The following is a 25,037-nucleotide window of genomic DNA, read 5'->3' on the forward strand; positions in this document are numbered from 1 at the left end:
TGCAATTGTCTTATTCAGAACAAGACTGAGATGTTCCGTAGACTGACTCACCCCTGATGCCGAGGACTTGACATCTTCATGCATCTCTTCGTCATCACTTTCTTTTGAGGTCACCTGATTAAACAAGAATTTACATGAATGTATGGAAACAAACACATTTGGTTCAAAAATAATTTAATTGGGCCTAGCAGGACAGTAACTATAAACTTAAATGTACAAAACAAATTCAATTTTAATCAGTATATCCTGACTTTGCTATCATATGACATCATGAACACACAGATTTCTAGACGATAGTAAATGTGGGTAAAATACACTCACCAGGATCAAATTGAAATATTTTAATTTTTATACTTGTACACTGCCTAAAAAATTGTGTCTTTTGAGACCACAAAAATATCAATAATTTACCAATACAATACTGTGGAGTTACCCTCCAAAGTAGGATTCAGAATTTTCATTTTAGTTTCTGACTATTCCACATGGAAATGACCAAATTTCAACTGGATACACAATATGACATACATTGTAAATGTACTTACTGACATGTACTCAATATCAGCTCATATTCAAACATATAAATAGCACAATCATAATCGGAACAGTTAGGAATTTTAGGTTATTTTGTATGTAAATCTATATTCAGGCATGTACATACTGGAAACAGTGAAACAAGTCTAGCTAAAAAAAAACCCAAACCTGCACCATATTGTGATCACTGCTAAACTAAATACTGTTGGAGTTTTGTGTCGAAGATTCATTAGCTGTTTATATAAACAGACTTAAAACATATCTTTTTAAACTTGCATTTAATCTGTACTTTGGTATTTATGTATACAGTTATAAAAAAAAACAAAAACCCTCAGTTTTAGTATTATTTTATGCCTTTTTCTATGTATTTAATGTTCTTTGTTTTAGTTTGTTTTTATTGTGTTATATGTAAAGTGTCTTAATTAGATAAAGCATTATATAAACGTAAATCAATAATAATAATTATCAATCTACAAAAAAATGATTTACTTTTGTAACGATTTCATCAATGGACTCCGGGTTGTCATGACTGGACACAGCATCCTTCCGTAACCTGGATGCAACAATGCCGAGATAATCGAGAGAAGCTACCCTGAGAGACATATCCACCGACTTAGTGCTGAACTGTTTCACCTACAAAACAAGTTTGTTTTAGAATTCAGAGTCTTTAAAGAGCTTAACAAGGGGACTAGTTCCCACATGAATGATACCGAAGATATTTCTCTAATAATTTTCTTTCTTTCCCATTATCAATCTGAACAGCTGAATACACTACATGTGTGCCTAATTGTTTGTCTTACTAGAATTTTTCCCAGCAAACTAAGAAGCAGCTCTGAGGACGGCCACTCGGGTTTGTTCACAGTGGACAAGAGATCCTGGACAAAGTTCTCGAACATTGGTCTGTAATCCTCCTCACCTTTCATAGTGCACCTACAGATCATTTACAAGTCCCAATTATCATGACTTATGAATTTAGACACATTTCCATGGAATAAACATTACATTAAAGTCCATATCAGAGGAAACAATAATATCTTCTTACTTTTGCAAGAATACTGTGAGGAAATTGTAGCCTGTTCTTAAGGCTTTCTCAAAGGAGGTTACTATGACAACATCATTGGAATTCTGCAACAAGTATTATACACTTACAGAACAAACTATACGTCAAGTGAGTAAAATTATCATTCTATGTAAAACAACTATTACTGTGTAACAGGAAATTTTAGTATTTTAGAAATACATGTATTCACTAATGGAAGATAAAAAAAATTCAGCAACAGTAAAAACATTAAAAATTTCCATTCATACGTTATTTTTACAAAATGTACATAAGATTTTCTACACTGAAACTACTGTACTTTTTTGGAGAAAAATCTGTCAAATATTCCTGTCAGATGCCAAAATGATACTTTGTATGAAGTTCTGATAGGTAGTCTTGGTTTAATTTTACAATATCAGAAATTGTATGAAGTTCTGATACGTAGTCTGTGTATAATTTGACATTAGAGGTTGTACATCTGACCTGTGCTGATTTTGATTTTTGGCCCTTTCTAGATGAAGAGGTTGAGGGTACCTCCTCCTCATTTTCTGTTGATGTAAAGCTGCTTGGAAGTTTGATAACGCACTGAATCAGCTGTAGAGCCAGTGCGGTCACCATCTGAATGGACTCCTCAGAGTTCAACCTGCAAAATTGTCCATGGATGTCACTTGTATTTTATATTACCAGCAGTCTCAATTCCTTTTTGATAGGTTTTCTGGTGAAGATAATAAATTATTCAAGCATTGAATTTTCACCTGTAATTCCTCAAATTTCTTTTACTTGATGGTAGTCTAGCTAAACTAGCAAAAATATCTTCAAGTATTAACTGGCGATGTTTCTCATACTTTGAAAAAATCTGCAAAAAACAAAAGTATATACAATGTCACTGCTGGCCAAGTTGACCTATATAAATACAAATGAGTGCAAGGATTCTATTCAGATCCAATGTTAGGATATCAGGGCCTTACTGTGGTAACGAGCTTCATGGAATTTAGCTGCATTTCACTGATGTTTTCCACGAAGAAAGGTGAGACACCCAATGTTGACAACTACAAAGACATACAATTTATACATACAGTAGTAAATTAATTTACCAAATTCTCAAATTCACAGTACATAAATACATTGGTACTGTTTTTCTCCATAAATTATTGTGACGTATAAGTAGTCTCTGGAGGTCATTTTCTCACGAACTCTCTCTCTGGTGACAATGAATACACAAGTCTTCTAGATGTTACATAGGCAGTCTATTAATTTGTGACTATAATGAACATAAATGCATCTTTTTTTGGGAAATAAAATTTCATTTCTTATGAACAAATGACTGAAATACAGGTTAATATTAGGTGTCATTGGAAGTAGAAATCTAAATTCAAGAAATGTATCTACTTTTAAATTACACAAGGATTGCAAGTATGAAACTCATCACAACAGATATGAAGGTTTCATCAAATGTGAAAAATGCAAAACAGATCTACAAGCTGATAAATATAACAAATAAGAGTTCCGCAAACGATACATAATACGCCCGTGAAATGCTTACATAGGGTGTTTTTCTTGTGCTTTAATTTGTATAACTTTGCTTCAGGTAGTACCAGCCATCATGAGGCTGTGACAAACTTTCATATGAACAAAGGGTCTTAGCTTAAAAATCGAGATTTCCTCAAAATGGACCAAGTTCAACAACCTGTAATTTTTTAAAAAATGGAAGAAAATCAAAATCCTTCCCACATGCACATCTTCAATACCACAAAATAAGATGGTCCTCGCTTGAAAACTGTGGGAGGAGTTGGGCAGACAAATTATGTACCCTCCATAGAATATCAATTTCCAAATAGACTAAGTTCAACAACCTGTAATTTTCTCAAAAATTGTAGAAAATCAAAATCAATCCCACATGCACATCTTCAATACCCATACAAACACTCCACAAAATAAGAAGGCTCTCACTTGAAAACTGGGGGAGGAGTAGGGCGGACAATTTATGTACCCTCCATATAATAATTATTTCCACATAAAGGGGCAAAACTCCTGGAAAAAAGGTCGAAATGGATAAAAATTACAGTATGATCTAGAGTGACCCACAAAGAAGCTACACAGCAAGTTTCAGTATGATATGTGAAAGGGAAATGAAATTATAAAGAGAAAACCCTGAACGGACGGACGTACAGACATCGCTGTACTGTAATACGTCCCGTCTCAAGACGGGCGTATAAAAAACTGATACACACAGATAATGAAGGAGAATCCACAAATATCATATTACTTTGCACTGCGGGCATTACTAAACCTGAATCCAAACACATTTCTAACTACATACGCTGCCTCCAACCTTCACAGATACTGTCACTCACTAGTCCCCCCCCCCCCCCCCCCCTGTTGCACAGAGATAGTGCTCAATAAATATAATTTGTACAGGTAAATTATCCAATGTGCAGGTGGAGATTTGTCATGATCTGATTTTACCTGTAGAATGGTTGTGTCAGTGATTTTACCTGTAGAATGGTAATGTCAGTGATTTTACTTGTAGACTGGTGGTGTCAATGATTTTACCTGTAGACTGGTTGTGTCAATGATTTTACCTGTAGAATGGTAATGTCAGTGATTTTACCCGTAGAATGGTAATGTCAGTGATTTTACTTGTAGAATGGTGGTGTCAATGATTTTACCTGTAGAATGGTGGTGTCAGTGATTTTACCTGTAGAATGGTCGTGTCAGTGATTTTACCTGTAGAATGGTGGTGTCAATGATTTTACCTGTAGAATGGTGGTGTCAGTGATTTTACCTGTAGAATGGTGGTGTCAGTGATTTTACCTGTAGAATGGTCGTGTCAGTCAGCTCCTGGATGTCCACAAGTTCAGACAACTTTTCAATCATGTCCGAGATTTTGTTAAACATGTTGATGGTGGATTTGTGTTTAACTTGTGTGGCTCTTGCTCTCTTGGCCTTCAGACTACCATGGTAACCATCTACAACATAATACAAAGTGTGGGTTCAAATGTACAGAATGAAAATATGTACAAAGTAAGTGTACTTAAGCCACAGTTACATGTAAAGTTCAGTATCAAGTTTTATACATGTATCAACTACATACATGTAAATACACCAATACTTACTAAGGCTACCTCCAATTCTGTCACACTAACGGCCACACAAACAGATCATATACACGTACCTACTGTACCAAGGTCATCTTTAATTCTGTTACTATCATGCCCATATTTACCTTTTGCTTTAGGATCAATTTTATAGACTGGATCAAATTCTGGAAATATTGTATTCTGCAGCTGGAATTTCCCAAACAGGATGATCCGCTCGATGACATCCTCCAGATAGACCTGTTTAGGCATTTTCGGCGAGGTCATGATATAGAGGGCAATGAGGGCTGAGTTCATGCTTCTCATGATCCGCTCCATGATCAGACTTCTCCAGAGTCTCTGTTCCTCTTCATCCTCATCCTAAAAACAAATTCAAATCATACAACCAAATTTCATCAAAGTTTATGTACATCATAATTGTTGTTTTAAATACACTTGGCAAACATTACTGTACATCATAACACAATGTAAGCTCCCTGTATCTAAGTATTATGTGTAAACTACCTGTCCTTGGTTGGCTACAGGTGTAACTTTCGTTCCATCTCGTATATTCCACTGCAATATTGTCAACAACTTGACTAGTCTGTCAGCAGGTACCTGGAATAAAATATACAAAAGATTGTAAATGTGAATACGAGATATTTACATTCACTGAATCTTTTCTCTTATATTTCTTCTGAAATTGACTTTGCTTTCATCTACGACAATCAATACATGTTTGTGCAAACTATTTTGAGTTCCAAGTTTATTTGCACATGTTCAGAATTTGACTACAATTGTTGGTTATCACACATACCTGGTTCATGACACCTAAAGACTTCAGTTTGGCTGTTTCTCCACAGAGATCAGTCAGAATGTTGTTAGCAATAAGACTTTCCCTTGGGCACTCCACTTCTTCATCATCTGGAAAATAAGAAAATTTTATACTTAACAAAAACCAAGGTACACGCAAGTACTTCCACAATATCTGTATACACAGATGTATTGGGACTGTGTCAGAAGTAAAGATGACATATGGGGACTGTGTCAGAAGTAAAACATGACGTATTGGGACTGTCAGAAGTAAAAACATGACACATTGGGACCTTATCAAAAGTAAAGATATGACGTATTGGAACTTTGTCAGAGTTAAAGACAGGTATGTACATAGTGACTTTCACTTACTAAGATCCAATGATCCAAAGTTAGTGTCTTCTGATGCTTCCAAGACATATTCCATAGAGCTGCTGAACTTTTTGAAGGTCGGACTCTCCAGTAATTCCTCCACAGACAGGGCCTGCTGATTGACGCGTCTGTGGCGCTTGTCCTTCTTCTTTTTTCTTGCCACTGAATTTGTATAAAATAACACTAATTACAAATCCAACAAAAATCAATAAGACTGGATGAAAGAAAGCAAAAGTGAGCAAGCTCACATTCCCCATGCTCCAACATTGCTTGACAATGCCTCACATAATGAATGGTAATGCTATGCATCACTGCAAGAGCAGGACAGACGGGCTCGGAAATTCTACGTTCAAAAGGGGCATAACTCCCAGAAAAGTTATTGAATTAGAATTTCCTGGGAATATGCACATTCTTATTAACTACAAAGTTTCACAAAATTCTGTTGAGTGGTCTCAGAGTTGTGTTGACAAAAAAAGGGACTGATGGACGAATCAAAAACATTATACCTTCCGCAACTTCATTGCGTGGGGTCTGAAAACTGATTACAGTGAGACATGAAAATCGAAAGACGACCTATCTCCAGTCAACAAAAGATAGGCTAATATCAACATCGCCAACATCGAGATAAAAAAAAACCCAAAAAACATTGCCAAATACAATTAATGTGTAATAATTACAATACTAATACAAAATTATCTGGAACAGGTCGGTATATGAGCACAGTTTGGAGCTACAGAGAGCCACCCTTTATAAAACCCCTCAATTTACAGCAGTTTTTTCTGCTCAGTTCTGAAGTCTTATAGCACTATATTATAGCTTCACCATCTCTTTAATATAAAAAACAATTCCAAACATTTCCCAACCTATATAAAACTGACCATCAGGTGGGGGTCTCACAGTAACCGATATAAGACTGACCATCAGGTGGGGGTCTCACAGTAACAGATATAAGACTGACCATCAGGTGGGGGTCTCACAGTAACAGATATAAGACTGACCATCAGGTGGGGGTCTCACAGTAACCGATATAAAACTGACCATCAGGTGGGGGTCTCACAGTAACCGATATAAAACTGACCATCAGGTGGGGGTCTCACAGTAACAGATATAAGACTGACCATCAGGTGGGGGTCTCACAGTAACAGATATAAGACTGACCATCAGGTGGGGGTCTCACAGTAACTGATATAAAACTTACCAACAGGTGGGGGCCTCACAGTAACAGATATAAGACTGACCATCAGGTGGGGGGCGGGGGTCTCACAGTAACCGATATAAGACTGACCATCAGGTGGGGGTCTCACAGTAACCGATATAAGACTGACCATCAGGTGGGGGTCTCACAGTAACCGATATAAAACTGACCAACAGGTGGGGGTCTCACAGTAACCGATATAAAACTGACCATCTGGTGGGGAGTCTGCATCACTGTCACTGTGGCGACGTCTTCGCTTTCCATGTCTGTCATCATAATCATCACCACTGTCATGATGTCTTCTTCCTATTAAACATACACATCTCATTTACTTTACCAATGTATTTTGTAACCTTTCATACAAATATCAACGATCTAAACAAACTCCACACACACCTCTCTTCTTGTCCTCCTTAGTTTTCACTGAGCCTCCATGCTGAATTGATTTCAATGTCTGTAAAAAATAATAATTTTTAATTTAATCATAAACCACAAGTCTTCTAATTTACTGAATGCCATTTTTTTTCTTCTAAATTTTCATATGAATTTTTTTGATTGTTTTTCTACCAGCAAATTGGTGTTAAAATTACAAAACACAGTAAACATAGTTTTTCTAACCAACCACAGAAACAAAAATGGGGGGGAAAACCCACCCCAAAATATTCCATAACAAATAAAACAGTCTGGTAGAACCACACCCATCATATAAACGTCCCAAGTGTCCACGTAAGTATACACTATACAACTGGGGTATTGAGTATTTTGATTAAAAAACGTAACAAAACTGAAGTAACAAAAGAATGCAATTATAGGTAATTATTGCTGAAGGTACCTTGCTCCTTGTATGTCTACGAAGTACCTGAAAATTAATCTCACTAAACTGACTCTAAAATGTATTGTAAAGTAAAATATGTAGAAAAAGTACTGATGTATTTGCAATGACATCATAATGAAATACCTACTTGTTACTTGAAATTAACTCAAAATCAGAAACCATAAACTTACTTGCTTATCCAGCGGTTCTAGAAGCACCACTGGGTGGGAACCCTTGAACTTCTTTTTCTAAAATTAAAGCACTCTTTAAATTTTTGAAGCAAGCCATATGTGAAATTAAAAACATATTTATTCTTTTTTAAAACCAAAAGTACTGCAGCTGGTCTCACAAATGGTCCTTTGCAAAACTTGAGTACTCTGATGTACAAATGCCATTTTCATGAGAATTATTTATAACAGTTACCAATAACAATTTTGAGTTAACACATGTGGACAGCTATCCACAATACTTACCGATAACAATCTCTGAGTTAATACAGTACATGTGTATCTTACCTCTCCACCATAGGATTCTGTAGATGCTGAACTCGACGCATCTCCCGATGCATGTGGTGGTAAGTTCTACAACCAACAGAAACAGATATGTAATGTATGGTGAAGCACACAATCATGTCTGTGAAATGACTGGCTGAGTAACACTCACATTGAGTGGTTCCAAGAGAACAACTGGTTCCGAGTTCTTGAGTCTTTTTTTGTGATGAGAGCTGTGGACTCCGTGGTTCTCAGTTTCACCATGGAACAAGTTCTCCGCTAAACTTCCCTGAGCTAAAAAAAAAAAGCAACAGGCGCATAAATTTCTCAACTAATGTAAGAATCAGACAAGTGAACAGAATGACAGATTTCTCAACTAGTGTAAGAATCAGACAACAAGTGAACAGAATGACATAGATTTCTCTTTATCTCTGGGACACTTACAGTCTGTCTTAACCACATACAGTAAAACTGGTTGATATGGAATTCCTAGCACACCCACATTTCAATCAATATACATGTATTTCTATTTACTAATATTCTGTCAGCAATAATCCTTTGTTGATTCATAGTCAATAATTCTATATATTTGTTGATGGTGTCGCTCCGTTTTAAATTTGCCCAGACACAGTTGTGTTAAAGGGGAAGGCAACCCAAATTTTTTTTTACAGGATAAATGATAGGATTATTACTGTTGATATACGGTCTAGATAAGCTTCAGCACTAATTTGAAAACGTTAAAAATTGAAATTCCCACTATCTATAGAGGCTGCCATGTTGTGGAACTCTTTTGTGTTCAAGACCACAAAAATCAACAATTTTGATGTCACACCATCTGTTCCGGTTTTGATGAGATTCTAAGATTATCAAAGATGTGCATATTGTAGATTTTATGAATAAATAGGTTGATGCATTCCTGTCAAGCAGTGAATTACACTATTGCCACGAAGGGGAGATGTGAAAAAAGTGTTTTTTTTTGGTTTTTTTAAATTCCCGACCCAACCAAGTCATCTTAAAAGAAAAAGAATATGTAAACTGTGGATCCATCATTTGCATAACATTTGACAAGTCGAGGTGCGAGACATTTGTATGAAGAAATGTGTACCGCCTGCCTGGTCTGCGACTTGACCGAATGTCTTCTTTTCTTAATTTCTTCTTGCGAAAGAACAAGCTGAAATTTATACGGCTCCAAACTTAACTGTTCGTGACTTGTCTTGTTTACAGTGCTGCTGATGAAATAAACCAGAACCGACGGTGTGACGTCATAAATTTAACTTCAATGGCCGCTCTCTTAGCGGCGGGTAATTTGAAATACATGATAGATTGATTTAAACGCTAAACAAGGATTTTTGTTGTTAAAGACAGTCATTTACGATATCAGTAAGTAATACTTTATTCATAAAAGCAACAATGTAGTTAGGGTTGCCTTTACCTTTAAAGAGAGATATGAGGAGAAAAAAAACAACCAATTACATATATCTGATTAATGCAAGAAGCCTCCTAATATAAACTTATCCAAGAAGTTCATGTAAATCTGAGAGGAATCATACACCCATTTCTCCCTACCTATAGGTGTAAGAAACAAAGACCTTGCAAAATTGTAATGAGAATCATCTGTGCAGATTTAATTAACAATATAGAAACCATGGTTACTACGGAATGGACCTGCTGTAAAGAGGATAACCTGATCAGTCATCTGGAAAATATAGAATATTTGCAGCATCCAAATCATCAATGGTTTAAACATTGATAGTTGCATCATCCATGAAAGTCTGAACCACACCAGGTTCAAATTATTTCAGTTTCAATGACAGAAAAATTAAAAATCAACTGCTTAACCCAGTCAATCATCTAAACAAAATATGACAGCCTCAATAACCGTTTCTAGAACAGAATTCTACAATTTGTGCACATAAATATTACTTGTAATTTCCAAAATATCTGGGAATATCCTTTTGTTCATGTATAAATGCACAGATGGTGTTATGTTGATGTGTATTGTTGACCAGTTCCATGATTAGATGCTTCTGTCTGTGTCCTAGAGATACAATCAACTTGCTCTTTTCTATATTCAACTGTAATTTCTGTAACTTTCTAACATCGACTCCACGACAATTACACATGTATTGACACTTCAATCAAACTGAAACATGTTTCAAAGAAATGACTCACTTGTTCCTAGATTTTTTGTGACCCCTTGACCCTGGTACTCTGGGTACTGATTGGACAATCCCGGATGCTCCCCATTCACAATGCCTAGTAAATTAATCACAGAGAGAAGTTACACAAAGAATATGCAGTACTTTAATCCAGTACGACACAAATGACAATAGTACATGTAAAACAACCGTATTATACAGCTACCTGGTGTGTAATTGCCATAAGGATGTTCAAACTTGGAAGGATCTTCTCCTAACAAATTATTCTGGTAATGTTGACTCCCCCTACAAAATTCACAAAACTTACAACAATAATGGTCCATTACCTACACTGGGAAATTCCTTTTCAGCAGGTGTTAACTGACCCTTTTTGGTTCAAGGGTCACATACCTTTTCTGTTCAGAAATGACATAATTGATAAAATGCTGATGATTTTAATTGAACATGCATGCTTTGGAACAAAACACACACAACAGCATCAGCTTTTGTTTATGCGATTTTTTTTTAAAATAAATCTTGATAAAACATACTAAAAAATTACCAAGATTTCAGTTATCGTATGGGATTTTTTCTGCTTAAATTTTACACAATATTTCAATTGTAAGGAAGCTTTTAACTAGACCTTCATTCAGTCAAATATCAAACACGCGTAGAGAAATATTTAAACACATGCAGAGAAATATTTATGAGGACAGTTCTACTTCCCGAGTCTTTTTTTAAAGGTGTAATTTATTAAAGAGAAATCGTATCAAATACCATCACCCTTATGCAATGTAACTTTCTTTTTTTAATGAGTTGCATGTTTTATCAATCTGTAACATATCCCCTGTACTTTGTGTGGTAGTGTTAACACAGTTACATGGCCTTCTTCTTTGCTCTGGTCAGTAGAGCACTGGACTGTTGTACCAATCGTCCCAGGTTCAATCCTCAGCAGACATAAAAAATTTCCTGTTGAATTTGGTCCCAATATTGGTAAAAGAAACAGTTTTATGGACTTACAATGATTGCATGCCAGAGGTCTCCGGATCGATACTCAGCAGTGTTTAGCAGTTTCTGTTACATTCAGTGCCCACTTTGGGACCAAATTAACAAATTATTTCGTTTTATGCAAAACAGTATAGTGTTCTACGGATCAAGCTAAAAGGTTAACCCACCAATCAGAGCTAATAGAGGGACGAAGTACATTGTAACTAACTAACACTACCGCGAAGTCTCCCTCCAGATAGAGAGGCGTCCAGACTATCCCAGAGTGACAGCGCCTGTGGGGTGAAGTTCTGGGGAAAATCACTCTTCCCCACCAGAGATTACATGGACCCCAAATGTATTAGAAACAAGTATACAACTCTGCTGAAGATTGAACCAAGGATCTCTGACACGACAATCCAGTGCACTATCGATCAAGCTTAAGGGTTAACCCACTAAATAGAGCTAGTAAGAAGACCATATATCAAACACTACCACACTCCCTCCCTCCCGAGGCATCCAGACTCTGCTAAAGTGTCATCGCCTGTGGGGCAAAGTTCTGGGGGGGCAATCACTTTCACCTGTCAGAGAGGACCTGGGTCCCAACATGAGTGTCAAATGCAGCAGAGTCAAGTATATACCTATGCTGAGGATCAAACCCCAGACCTCTGGCACAATAGTCCAATGATCTACGGTTGAGCTAAAGCACTGGATTGTTGTGCTTGAGGTCTCAGGTTCCATCCTCAGCAGAAACCCCCCCTCACAAAACAGTTTTTGTTACATTTCTTATGCATGCATTACTCCTCTTCACATGGTTTTTACTAATACAATGCACCTATCTGTTTATATTTATATTTATAACTAGCTTTATTGCTATATGCAATTCTAGATGTATAAACAATTCAATATCATTAAACAATTCTTCATGCAAAGAGATGTCAGACTTCTTCAACATTTACTTCTCTACTTACACATTATATACATCTTTCTGTGACCCATTTTCATAGCACTGTCGACCTAAAAAACAATCACTTGCATGAAAAAAAGTAGATCAACTGAAAATACCAATAGTTCTGATAAATTATTCAAACAATAAAGAAAGTCATCAGGGTAAAATTAACGAAAGCATGGAACACTTTCACCAATTTTCCTCCATTATAGAAATGTTTATCAAGTCTATTCAATATCTGTAGTGTTATACGTACTACCTTGAAATGTAGCAGGCTCCTGACTTAGGATCGCCTTCAGTAATTCTGGGGGGTTTCCATCTATCCCTCCATCACTAGTGGAATCCTTCAATTCTCTGCAACACAAATTCAATTCAAATCTTTGTAACACAAACAAATTCAATGGATTATCAGCTTTAACATTTATAATGTTTCCACCCCCTTCCCACCAACATGGCTTGCATAAATCTGTCAAAGTTTGAAAACATATTCATATTATCAACAAACTTCTTCAAGTACATCTTAGCATCAGCAGACAAACATTCACCAGATATATTGTAAGGGCTGTTCCAGAAATGATCAAATGGGGGGGTCGGGTGGCAAACGATATTTTTTTGTGTGGGTGGTCGTATTTTTTCATAGTTTAATTGGTCCGTGGTTGGACTGTTAAAAAAATATTTATTATGGGTAGTGGGTAGTTTCTATTGTTTTATTTTGTGCCACGTGGGTGTTGAGTTTTCAGAATATTTTTATTGTCACTCTTGTCGTGTTGGTTACAAAACGTCGGAGGGAAAATTGAAAACGTGCTTTCGAAATGCTGCTTTCGAAATCGGAAGTAACATAGAACTATTCGAGTTGTCGCTCTTTGCAGCGCATAACTTTCCATTACGGCACTCTTCAAATTAGAGGCGCGTTTAGTAGGGTCCCTTTGGATGTGATGGCGGCGAACTCTGTTCTGTAGATTATTACAGTTTACAGTGCATCGATTTTGGGAATATTTTGAAACCAATAGGTATTCCGTTTTCTAATAAAAATAGGCAAACCTTAGTTGATTTATACGAGGGTACCGATGCATTATATTTATCAGTCGGTGTGATAGTGATAGAGGCCTCCGGGCGCGGGCCCCATTAGAAGACGAACGATTCGTGGAAAAACATATCCATTTCATGATAATAGCATCGTTTGGACACCCAATCTTTCCAACATTCCCGCCATAGATGCCTTTGATTGTTGATGTGACATTGTTTCTTCAGAACTACTGTGATACAATGTCGCACAGGCATTACCGCGTCATTGACTAGAATGTTTGTCCGAAAACCTCACGAGATTTGTACCGTTTTCATTTTTAAAAATATTTTTGTGGTGGGTCTGGTTAGTTTTTTTTTTTTATTAGATGGGTCATTGTAAAATGAGTTTATTAATTTGATGGGTCATGGGGCAATTTTTTTATTTTTTTTTTATATGGGTGCTTGGTATATACAAAAGGTGCCTCCCGACCCCCCCCCCCCCCCCCCCCATGTATTTATTTCTGGAATAGCCCTAAGTAAACGTTATAGCATTCCTTATCCCTATTATCATAAGGTCCACACCCCATTAATACAATCTTTCTATACCTTATAATACAACTACCTTCATATCTACATTGAAAAGAGATAGTGAAAGTTCCTTTTTATATCAAGATTTCAACTTACAAGTACTCTGTTGAAGTTTTATGCAGAACACCCACTAACTGTTGTGTCAGTCCCGTATCTCGACTTGCAAGCAAGCGCTTCGAGGTCTCTTTCAGCTTGGCATTGTGAAGCAAAGTTTTATTGTGTGAAGTGGATGATGTTGGGGTTGGCAAGGGTAGTTCTGGTAAAACTGAAAAGTATGAAAAAAAGACCAATGAGTACATAATACCAATGGAAATAAAAAGTTTTTCTCTGCCAATAGTTTTTTTTTTTATTAAATTCTAACCATACACACTCCAATATCTATCACTTGCAATAATGGCTGAAATTTAGAAAGTCTTCAGTGAAAGAAACTAAACGATGAATAATTAAGACATCAATACTATTATTTTAGATTTAAATTAAAGATGAAATATTTTAAATCTAATGTTTCTGTTTGACTTACGGTCAGTAAGACTGTGAATGCCTGCTAGTGTTGTTATAGGAACACTGGGCACATCACTATTCATGGTTACCGTAGTTGCATTATTACATCTGAAATACATAAAAATAGAGTGAAAGGATATGCTAGACATATTTATGATATAACATGTTTGATACCATTTTTCCTTCTATCATTTAATATTTAAACTTGTAGCTATATGTAAGAGATGTTAGTTTAAAAAAGGAAAACAAAATTTTAAAGACTTCCTCCAAAGTATTAGCCCTCCATCAGATCTATGGGCCACCACAATTAACTGACAGGAAAATCTACAGACCACGATTACTGTCAGGAAAATCTACAGACCACGATTACTGACTAGAACATCTACAGACCACCACAATTACTAACAGGAAGATCTACAGACCACCACAATTACTGCTGAACCCCTTACGTCGGACATGATTCCTCTGAAGTGCGATTTCTAGCATTCTTGCTCAGATTTGATTGTTCACATGGATAATAAAGATACAAATATTTATAGCTTCAGAAAATCTGAATTCTAAAACAAATGATAAGGGCCAGGATTAGAAGATCACGTCCAATCTCATTCTGTATAAGGCATATTCTACATTACATGTCAACACCGACATTGTTGCGATAATGAACATAAAGAACACATGTGTTAACTCAATCTGCAATTCTTCGGTGTAAAATTATTTTGTGGTCACAGTCAACACAAAAACATTTTAGAGCATCAGATTTCAGGTTCTACAAATTCACCAAGTTTTCAGTCAACCTGCCTGCATACAAGTCTTATTATGTTATGTATTGCAAACATTTCCTTTGAGTTGAAAATGACTGCATCATGAAATATTACTTTATGAAATTTATTAGCTTCATTTTGTTGTTTGAAAAATATAGCTTCAACAAAGGTATTGAATAGTATGATTTATCAACTGTAAGCTATATGTGCTGCATTAATTGAATATAATAGGAAGATTTTTTTTTTATCAAGCTATGCAAGTTAGACACTTAATCATTAATTTTGTTGCATTCATGGAAAGATGTACATGAGCATTGTCTTTGCATGTTGATTAAAAAAGTAGACCACCAAATGGAGAAGCAAAAGTGTGGAGGGCCTGCAGGATGTTGGCGGGCTTTGTTTAGTGATGAAAGAAAGAGACAAGACAGGGAAAAGGGTAGATAGAATCACTTTGAGCGATGGATGTGTGAAGTTAAATTTCAAGTTTTAACATAAAATCCTTTTAATATGATTTCAAACTGTATACAAGTCTTCATCTGATATTTCTTATAATAATGTTTCCAACTTACGCACATCCACCATAAATGTCAATCCTTCAGAAATGCGTTTTAAAAAATAAGTTTTTCCTTGCATTGAATAGACAAGCATTTCATCAATACCAATTAACCATTTTTTGAATTTGTAAGAAATTCCTTCTTCACATCATTTTTCATACTGGCAGCATTTTTGTTTGCTTTCCCACATTGCAAAATACAATTAAGATGCAATATTGTTATTCTAACCAACTAAATCAGATCGAAGTATAATCATCCATATCAGGGATGTTAATGAATTCCTCAGAAATCAGAGGAAAACTGGTCTTAAAGGGAGGAAAACACTTCACCCTTCCTGGAAAATTCATTTTCTGTCACTTTAGATCATACCTAGGGTGTTTCATTTTTTCGAAAATTGAGCCAATCCGAGAATCTTCCCTGAACAGAGGAAAAATCACACCCCTGCAATTACTAATGTGTACAGTGAACGGTACAGAACTTTTAACTTCTGTTGTCTAGTAACAGACAATACTTTGTCACTAAGATGAAGAGTATTTATCATTAGATCAAATAAATTTCATACCTAAAAATCTTGCAAAAAACTGAAATATTTAATTATTTCTGCAAAGTATTACTCAAATCCTATACTTTTTACTGATTCTCATAGAACTGAAACAGAAAGATTTGTTCTTTGTTTCCAAAATGTAATATATTGCTGATTTGATCCTTTGAAACATTTACTAATACATGATTTGGCAGAAATCTATAAGCTAGGCCTATAAAATTTATTGTAACTAAATAATAAAGGAACTCGTGATTTGAAGAAAATATGCAAAAAGGAACCTATTTTCAAAAACAGATATAAAAAAATCACCAATTCCCTACAAGCCCGGAAAGCTTGCTTTGCCCTCCTCATTTAAAGTCAGGCATAGATTTTACACCTCTTGAGCACCCGCCTTGTGTTTCTCTCCTAGACTGACATTAGCCAGGTGTATGATAAAGCCTTGGCACAAAATATTTACAATGTAAAACATGGCACACTTCCATACCCTGTTCTCTTGCCACAAAATTAAAATTTATAAGTAGCTGGCTAATTGTTGGGCTGTGATGCAATTTTCTTTTCAAACATATTTAAAAACATTTACAGATTTTAAAGAATGTACAGAGATGAAAAAAAAGTTCAGGGATACACCCCTACACATAAACTGCATTTCATTTTCTGTGCAACACCCCATTTTTATTCCCGTGGTTAGAATAAAATAAACTTTTTTTACATACACAGCTACAGACTTTGGGTGGAAAATAAACCTTTTCCCATCATTTACTTCTCCCAAATTTCCATTTTTGATGAAGAAAATCGCACAAAATGTACAACATATGTATTGTGTATCTCTCATCATGACATTATCATTCCATCCACAAAGAATTATAACTGGCCCATAATTACCTTGTCATTAACAAACCGTGTCTGACCTGCATTTCAAATGGAATATTATGCCTAAACAGTTCATAGCAATACTTCTACACATTAGCAACGGCGTCACTTTGTAGTAAATACAGCATTGGAAATCTAACGTCTACTGTGCATATCAAAGAAGAATATGCCTCATTGCCAACACTAATAATATTATATGTTACCATGATGTACAACATTTTTTTGAAAGATGCACGAAAAGATGCTAACAAGGATGAAGATGCCGGGATGCTAAACCGTCTTTACGTGTTTCACATTGCCCATTGCAAGACAGCAATCACTTATCAATGATTTTCTGATGAAGTATGTTCCCCTATATGGAATACAACATGTTTTCGCAACCATTCAAATGTCTCCGAAACTAAATTTGTTTATAGCTTTTTCTTACCTGTTCAACCCTATAATTTTAAACGGGTATTTTGCGAGATTAGTCTATTTCGTAGCAATATAGTAATGGTATAAAGTTTCTACTATTTCTAATCCATCATAGAAGCTGAAATATTTATCATTAATATGCTATCTAACGATAACTTCTGATCATAACAATGACCCGCGCCAAAAAATTACGACAGCCGTATGACACAGCCTCCATTACATACGCTAAAGAAAGAAGACCGCAAACAATGAATATAGTATAAAATGCTTGTTCCATGGTATATTTTTTGATTGATGATTTATGTTGAAGGAATTTCAATTAATTATTTATCTTTGTTTGTGAAAAGATAAACAAAAATACGATTTTAGTCCTATAGTGCGTATGAATATTACACCGAGGTCATTCGTGAAAATAGTTCTATCCGGGCACTTGTAATATCAAAATGGTTTCTCTCAGGCGTAAACAAGTCGTGTTTTCTTTGTCAACATTGAACGTGATCGCGAAAGGAACAAATATACCGAAACTGTGTTTCGCTAAAGGAAAGAGCGAATAAGTATTTATAAAGCTTTCTTATATATTGACAGATATGATAGACTTATCTATAAATATATATCTAGATCTTTTTAAATTAACATGTCACATGGCCTTGACCCACGACATGACCTACGTATGTAGGTCGTGTGGCCCTGCCGCTCAGACCTACCATTCAACATTGCGCATGATATTCATGTCTTATGTTTTATTTTGCGCAGCGGTATTGGATGACACAAAAGCCCTAGTGGGGTCAAATTGGAGGCAGGGCAGAAATTTTGTTAGTGATTGCGAGATTAAATCGTAATAACGAGATAGAAACTCATTATTCACTCTCTTATTACGTATTTTGATATTTCCCCCTACATATATTCTATTGAGAGTACCCGGAATTTTTACTGATCAGAAGTGTGTAACAGGAAGGGAGAAAATGCAACGGACCAGACCTGGATTCGAACCCGGGCCCCCTTAATCTCTATAGTCAGGTGCTGACCGCTACATTCCTCCCTCCTTAAAATAAATGTCGACATCAACTTGGGATCTTTATCCCCTGGCAGGCAGTTTCACCTGTCAGTTCCAGGGGCTGGTCTACGGCACCAAATGTAACAGGAAGGGAGAAAATGCAACGGACCAGACCGGGAATCGAACCCGGGCCCCCTTAATCTCTAGTCAGGTGCTCTATCAACTGAGCTAGCTGGACACCGGCGATCGAACCCGGCTGACCACTACAAGTGCCAGCATTGTAAATGCCCAGAGTTTACTTTAATAACTCAATTTTTATGTTATGCCTGTCACAAATAGGCATAGTATGGACGAGAATAATTCGTCTATGACCAAAATAATTCATCTACGACCGAAAATGTAAACGAATACAAATACGTAAAATTTGAAAATTATTCAATTAATAGGTACATGTAATAATGGACCGAAAATAGGGAAATCAGTATATAGAACTGTAACGACTTTCATCTCATGATAACGACTATTTATCTCGATATTTAACGATATATGTCGCATTTTGAGATTTGAAACGATATTTATAATTTTGAGAAACTGAATAAATTCAAATTGCATTTTGTTGGTTGTTTGTTTTACCTCCCGTCTAGAATATTTCGCATGAGGATTGATCGTCACTGTATTTCTATATATATACGCAAGGCATAAATATGAAATGATATACATCTTCAAGGTCAGTAATACATGTTTTAAAAAAAACAACCCACCTTTGTTTCTTGGAGTTTTAAGCTCACAAGCTCATTGACTAGTGAGTTTTTCTGATCGCCTTCTGTCTGTCTGTCCGTCTGTAAACTTTTTACATTTTCGACTTCTTTTCCAGAACCATCGAGCCAATTTCAACCAAACTTGGCAAAACGTATTCTTAGGTGAAGGGCTTTCTAGTTTGTTTAAATAAAGAACCATGCCTTCAAAGGGGAGATATGACAAAAATAGGGTGGGATCTACATTTGTATTAAAAATCTCAAGAACCACTAGGCCAGAAGAGCTGAAAGCTTTCTGACATAGTGCAAATTCAAGTTTGTGAAAAGTTGAAAACCACGACATCCGGAGGTACGTTAGTGCCACAATAGGGGGTAACAATTTTACTTGCGAATATATAGGAAAATATTCTCAAGAACCACTGGGCCAGGAAAGTACAAGTGTACATAAAAGTTTCCTGACATAGCGCATATTCAAGTTTATTAAACTCATCATTCCCGGAGTATGATGGGACCACATTAGGGGATCAAAGTTTTACATAGACAGGGGTTAAAAATTCTTCAAACCCAAAGTCCGGGGCTAGCAAATATCCGTATTCGGACTTGGTAATTAAAAAGGTTGAAAGTCCGATGGACTTGCCTATTATTGTATACATTACTAATTGATGAACGAAAATAAAAATGACTGCATCTCAGAATAAAACATCTTAACAAGTTAAAGTAGTGAATTGTACATAACTGTAATTTTTGCATTCGACCCGTCGAGATAGATCTCCAAAGACGTAAATTTGAATAAAAAGATCGAAATTTAAATACTGGTTTTTATTTAGCCATTTGATGGTGTAATATAAAAATAATATCAAATTTAAATTCAATCTTTATTTGTATATTTCCTTGTGGCCCCTCAAGTCCTCGGATCTGAGCACGTGCAAAACAAAATTAAAACCCTGATAGAAATGTAATGGGAAAATCTTCATCTCAAGAACCACCGGACGAGAAAAGTTTATATTGACATGAAAGCTTCCTGACATAGTGCCGATTCAAGGTTGTTAAAACCATGCCCGCCGGGGGGTAGTGTCGGACCACAGTAGGGGATCTCAGATTTACTTTGGAATATAATAGGGAAAATCTTCTCAAGAACCACTGAGCCCGGAAAGTTTAGAGTTGCATGAAAGCTTACTGACGTAGTGCATCTTCAAGTTTGTTAAAATCATGGCCCTAGGGGTAGAGTGGGGCCATAATAGGGGATGAAAGTTTTAATCACAAAAATATATCGGAGAAATTTAAAAATCTTTTTTCTCAAGAACCATTGGGCCAGAGAAGTCTACATTTACATGAAAGCTTCCTGACATAGTGCAGATTCAAGTTTGTTAACACTACGGCCCCCGGGGGTAGGGTGGGGGCCACAACAGGGGATCAAAGTTTTATATCGAAATATATAGGGAAAATCTTCTCAAGAACAAATGAGCCAATAAAGTTTGCATTTACGTGAAAGTTCCCTGACGTAGTGCAGATTCAAGTTTGTAAAAATCATGGCCCCCGGGGTAGGTTGTGGCCACTATAGGGATTAAAGCTTTGCATGCGAATATGATGGGGGAAATCTTTAATTATGGGCCAAGGTGACTCGGGTGAGCGATGTGGGCCTCTTTTTTTCTATTTTGTCTACCTGTTTCAATGACCAGATTATGCGAGGACAACCTCATTTTGAAAATATATGATTCATACAATATCGATTAAAAAAGTATCTGATTTTATTTTATATTTGTCGTTCACATGAGACTTAACACCAGTGTTAACTTTTCGCACGTGCTTTTTTCTTTCCCTTATAATTTCACAGCGATTAAGAAAATAGATTTTCATGTCCCCAACAAGCAGTATTATCATATTATCGCCGGGTATTTTTCGCAAAACTGCTGACAATGAAACACGAGACACTCGGCATCACGATAATGGAGGGGGTGGGATAGCAATTATCTGACCCCTTAAAACTGACACTAATCCAGGGAAGTTTTTATGAAGCGCGTACTGCCTCATCCCGAGTTGTATCTCAGGAACTGTGTGAAAGTGTTTAATAACAACACATAGTGTAATAACAGTCGTAATAATTCAATAATAACTGTCTATCTTGTAAATCTCGTAAGGCTAGTCAGGCTTGTATACTACAATTTACTTCTATTATTTTTATCACATTCCTTTATTTAATCTTCCATTGTCACAGAAAGGAGTTTGTCATGAAAATTCTAATTGAATCTCGTGTTTATCTTGAAAATTCTAATCAAGTCTAAATCCTAATTGAATCTCGTGTTTATACTGAAAATTCCATTGAATATGGTGTTTAGACTGAGAACTCTAATTGAATCCCTTGTTTATACTAAAAATTAATTGAATCTCGTGTCTATACTAAAAATTGAACAGGTGTTTCTCCAGTCTGATTAAAACCAGCCCCCCTTCTCCTATCGTCGTGGTTTTAATCAGACTGGGTGTTTCTCCTTCCCAGAATGGGGACATTTTGTTTTAGTGTGAATTTTTCTTTCGCTTCTAGTATGAAGTTTGTTTGCATCATAATTTTTTTTTGGTCTTTTGACATACGCCTTTTCATATTTGGTATGTGGGTATACCATATGACAGTGTGACGGGTACCATCTTTAATGACCTTTGACTTTGACCTTTTATGTAAAGGTCAAATAATAGAGTTTTGGAGAGGTCAAATAATAGAGTTTGGGGGGATTTTTTTGTCCGGACCATCACTTTTTGTCTTTTGACATAGGTATTTGATATGTGTGTATACCATAAGACAGTGTGTTGCATACCATTTTTGATGACCTTTGACGTTTTATGTAAAGGTCAAATAATAGAATTTTGGGGCATTTTTCTTGTCGGAACTAAAACGTTTTCTCTTTTGATATAGGCCTTTGATATTTGGTATGTTAGTAAGTTTAATTTACTATCATATGTTCACAGCACTGTTCCTTGGTTGAAGCACATGTGCATATAGGTGACGTTAAGTATCGTATCTCTTAATTTTCCATTTTAAAGAGGATCCCTAATAAGCATTTTATAACAAAAAGTTCTACGAAAAGTGAATGGGGAGACGTCAGTTGCCAGAACAATTCTTCCTAATTAAATCTGGTGTTTATACTGTAAATTCTAATTGAGTCTGGTGTTTATACTGAAAATTCTAATTGAGTCTGGTATTCATACTGAAAATTCTAATTCAATCTGGTGTTCATACTGAAAATTCTAATCGAATCTGGTGTTTATGGTGAAAATTCTAATTCAATCTGGTGTTCGTCCTGAAAATCATTGACAGACTTTCCTAAAAGGGATGCTTCTTGAATTATTCAATGCTCATGCGCAGAAAATATACAGATATGTGTATGTGATGATCAGAGAAAATTCAGATTAATATGTTAGAACTATTTTATGCATTGAAAATCAAGAAAGGTTATCAGCCAATCAAAATCAGTCTAGGTAGTATATAAAGAGCGCAGTCACTGCAGCTACTCACTTCGTTGGTAGAAGACAAGCTGAAAACACCTTAGGTAAGACAGGGATTAGACGTGGCTGAACAAGCTTTTCCTTCCCTATCTCCTTAATAATAAGGACAATCTTTATGATAAAAGATACATTCTTAGTTAAGTGAGCCAGCATCTGAATCAACAATAGAAGACAAGCTGAAAACACCTTAGGTAAGACAGGGATTAGACGTGGCTGAACAAGCTTTTCCTTCCCTATCTCCTTAATAATAAGGACACTCTTTATAATAAAAGATACATGCTTAGTTAAGTGAGCCAGCATCTGAATCAACAAGTTTTTCTATCCCATTTAGAGTTTTTTATTAGCCAAGAATCATTGCTCCGTCTCAAAGTTGTTATTGATAGTTTTATTATTGTTGTCTCTTTAACGGTTCTCAGAAGTTATCTGGGCTTATCCCACGAATCAGAACAAATCATTTTTGAGCAGTTAGCTCAGTTTAAATTTACTTTAGTGTATTATTATTTATTATATTTGAATAATTTTGGTAAATCCGCTCGGTTAAACGTCACATGTACCCCATTTATGGGTGAGTAGGGAGAGATAAATGTACAGATCTGAGTAGGGATAGATAAATGTACAGATCTGAGTAGGGAGAGATAAATGTACAGATATGTGAACCCCATTGATGAGTGAGTAGGGATAGATAAATGTAAAGATATGTGAACCCCATTGATGAGTGAGAAGAGATAAATGTACAGATATGTGTACCCCATTGATGAGTGAGTAGAGATAAATATACAGATATGTGAACCCCATTGATGAGTGAGAAGAGATAAATGTACAGATATGTGTACCCCATTGATGAGTGAGTAGGGAGAGATAAATGTACAGATATATGAACCCAATTGATGAGTGAGTAGTGATAGATAAATGTACAGATATGTGAACCCCATTGATGAGTGAGTAGGGATAGATAAATGTACAGATATATGTACCCCATTGATGAGTGAGTAGGGATAGATAAATGTACAGATATGTGTACCCCATTGCTGGGTGAGTATGGGGAGAGATAAATGTACAGATATGTGAACCCCATTGATGAGTGAGTAGAGATAAATGTACAGATATATGTATACCCCATTAATGGGTGAGTAGGGATAGATAAATGTACAGATATGTGTACCCCATTGATGAGTGAGTAGAGATAAATGTACAGATATGTGTACCCCATTGATGAGTGAGTAGAGATAAATGTACAGATATGTGTACCCCATTGATGAGTGAGTAGGGATAAATGTACAGATATGTGTACCCCATTGATGAGTGAGTAGGGATAAATGTACAGATATGTGTACCCCATTGATGAGTGAGTAGAGATAAATGTACAGATATGTGTACCCCATTGATGAGTGAGTAGGGATAAATGTACAGATATGTGTACCCCATTGATGAGTGAGTAGGGATAAATGTACAGATATGTGTACCCCATTGATGAGTGAGTAGAGATAAATGTACAGATATGTGTACCCCATTGATGAGTGAGTAGGGATAAATGTACAGATATGTGTACCCCATTGATGAGTGAGTAGGGATAAATGTACAGATATGTGTACCCCATTGATGAGTGAGTAGAGATAAATATACAGATATGTGTACCCCATTGATGAGTGAGTAGGGATAAATGTACAGATATGTGTACCCCATTGATGAGTGAGTAGAGATAAATGTACAGATATGTGTACCCCATTGATGAGTGAGTAGAGATAAATGTACAGATATGTGTACCCCATTGATGAGTGAGTAGAGATAAATGTACAGATATGTGTACCCCATTGATGAGTGAGTAGGGATAAATGTACAGATATGTGTACCCCATTGATGAGTGAGTAGAGATAAATATACAGATATGTGTACCCCATTGATGAGTGAGTAGGGATAAATGTACAGATATGTGTACCCCATTGATGAGTGAGTAGAGATAAATGTACAGATATGTGTACCCCATTGATGAGTGAGTAGGGATAAATGTACAGATATGTGTACCCCATTGATGAATGAGTAGTGATAGATAAATGTACAGATATGTGAACCCCATTGATGAGTGAGTAGTGATAGATAAATGTACAGATATGTGAACCCCATTGATGAGTGAGTAGGGATAGATAAATGTACAG

General features: G+C 36.0%; 1 protein-coding gene across 5 annotated transcripts in view; it reads right to left on the minus strand.

The window, feature by feature from the left end:
- The window catches only part of LOC125669647 (nipped-B-like protein), a 40,082-nt gene extending 22,215 nt beyond the window's left edge, over nucleotides 1-17,867 (minus strand). Inside the window, exons 1-25 of one of the 5 annotated variants that reach the window (XM_056164059.1) lie at nucleotides 17,654-17,867; nucleotides 14,517-14,605; nucleotides 14,093-14,261; nucleotides 12,663-12,757; nucleotides 12,426-12,471; nucleotides 10,697-10,776; nucleotides 10,505-10,588; nucleotides 8,505-8,626; nucleotides 8,357-8,422; nucleotides 8,033-8,089; nucleotides 7,860-7,886; nucleotides 7,424-7,481; nucleotides 7,238-7,333; nucleotides 5,833-5,994; nucleotides 5,465-5,571; nucleotides 5,173-5,265; nucleotides 4,797-5,028; nucleotides 4,385-4,539; nucleotides 2,539-2,619; nucleotides 2,326-2,426; nucleotides 2,054-2,213; nucleotides 1,574-1,656; nucleotides 1,332-1,461; nucleotides 1,021-1,164; nucleotides 52-114 (exon numbers count right to left, since the gene is read on the minus strand). In XM_056164059.1, the coding sequence (XP_056020034.1) occupies nucleotides 52-114; nucleotides 1,021-1,164; nucleotides 1,332-1,461; nucleotides 1,574-1,656; nucleotides 2,054-2,213; nucleotides 2,326-2,426; nucleotides 2,539-2,619; nucleotides 4,385-4,539; nucleotides 4,797-5,028; nucleotides 5,173-5,265; nucleotides 5,465-5,571; nucleotides 5,833-5,994; nucleotides 7,238-7,333; nucleotides 7,424-7,481; nucleotides 7,860-7,886; nucleotides 8,033-8,089; nucleotides 8,357-8,422; nucleotides 8,505-8,626; nucleotides 10,505-10,588; nucleotides 10,697-10,776; nucleotides 12,426-12,471; nucleotides 12,663-12,757; nucleotides 14,093-14,261; nucleotides 14,517-14,580 (2,475 nt within the window). In that variant the 5' untranslated portion in view covers nucleotides 14,581-14,605; nucleotides 17,654-17,867. Of the gene's footprint in view, nucleotides 1-51; nucleotides 115-1,020; nucleotides 1,165-1,331; nucleotides 1,462-1,573; nucleotides 1,657-2,053; nucleotides 2,214-2,325; nucleotides 2,427-2,538; nucleotides 2,620-4,384; nucleotides 4,540-4,796; nucleotides 5,029-5,172; nucleotides 5,266-5,464; nucleotides 5,572-5,832; nucleotides 5,995-7,237; nucleotides 7,334-7,423; nucleotides 7,482-7,859; nucleotides 7,887-8,032; nucleotides 8,090-8,356; nucleotides 8,423-8,504; nucleotides 8,627-10,504; nucleotides 10,589-10,696; nucleotides 10,777-12,425; nucleotides 12,472-12,659; nucleotides 12,758-14,092; nucleotides 14,262-14,516; nucleotides 14,606-17,653 lie in introns of all 5 variants that reach the window. The other 4 variants (XM_056164058.1, XM_056164062.1, XM_056164061.1 and 1 more) reach the window with 4 other exon arrangements.
- Nucleotides 17,868-25,037: the final 7,170 nt, after the last annotated feature.

Source organism: Ostrea edulis, chromosome 4, assembly GCF_947568905.1.
Source record: "Ostrea edulis chromosome 4, xbOstEdul1.1, whole genome shotgun sequence".
Lineage (NCBI taxonomy): Eukaryota > Metazoa > Mollusca > Bivalvia > Ostreida > Ostreidae > Ostrea > Ostrea edulis.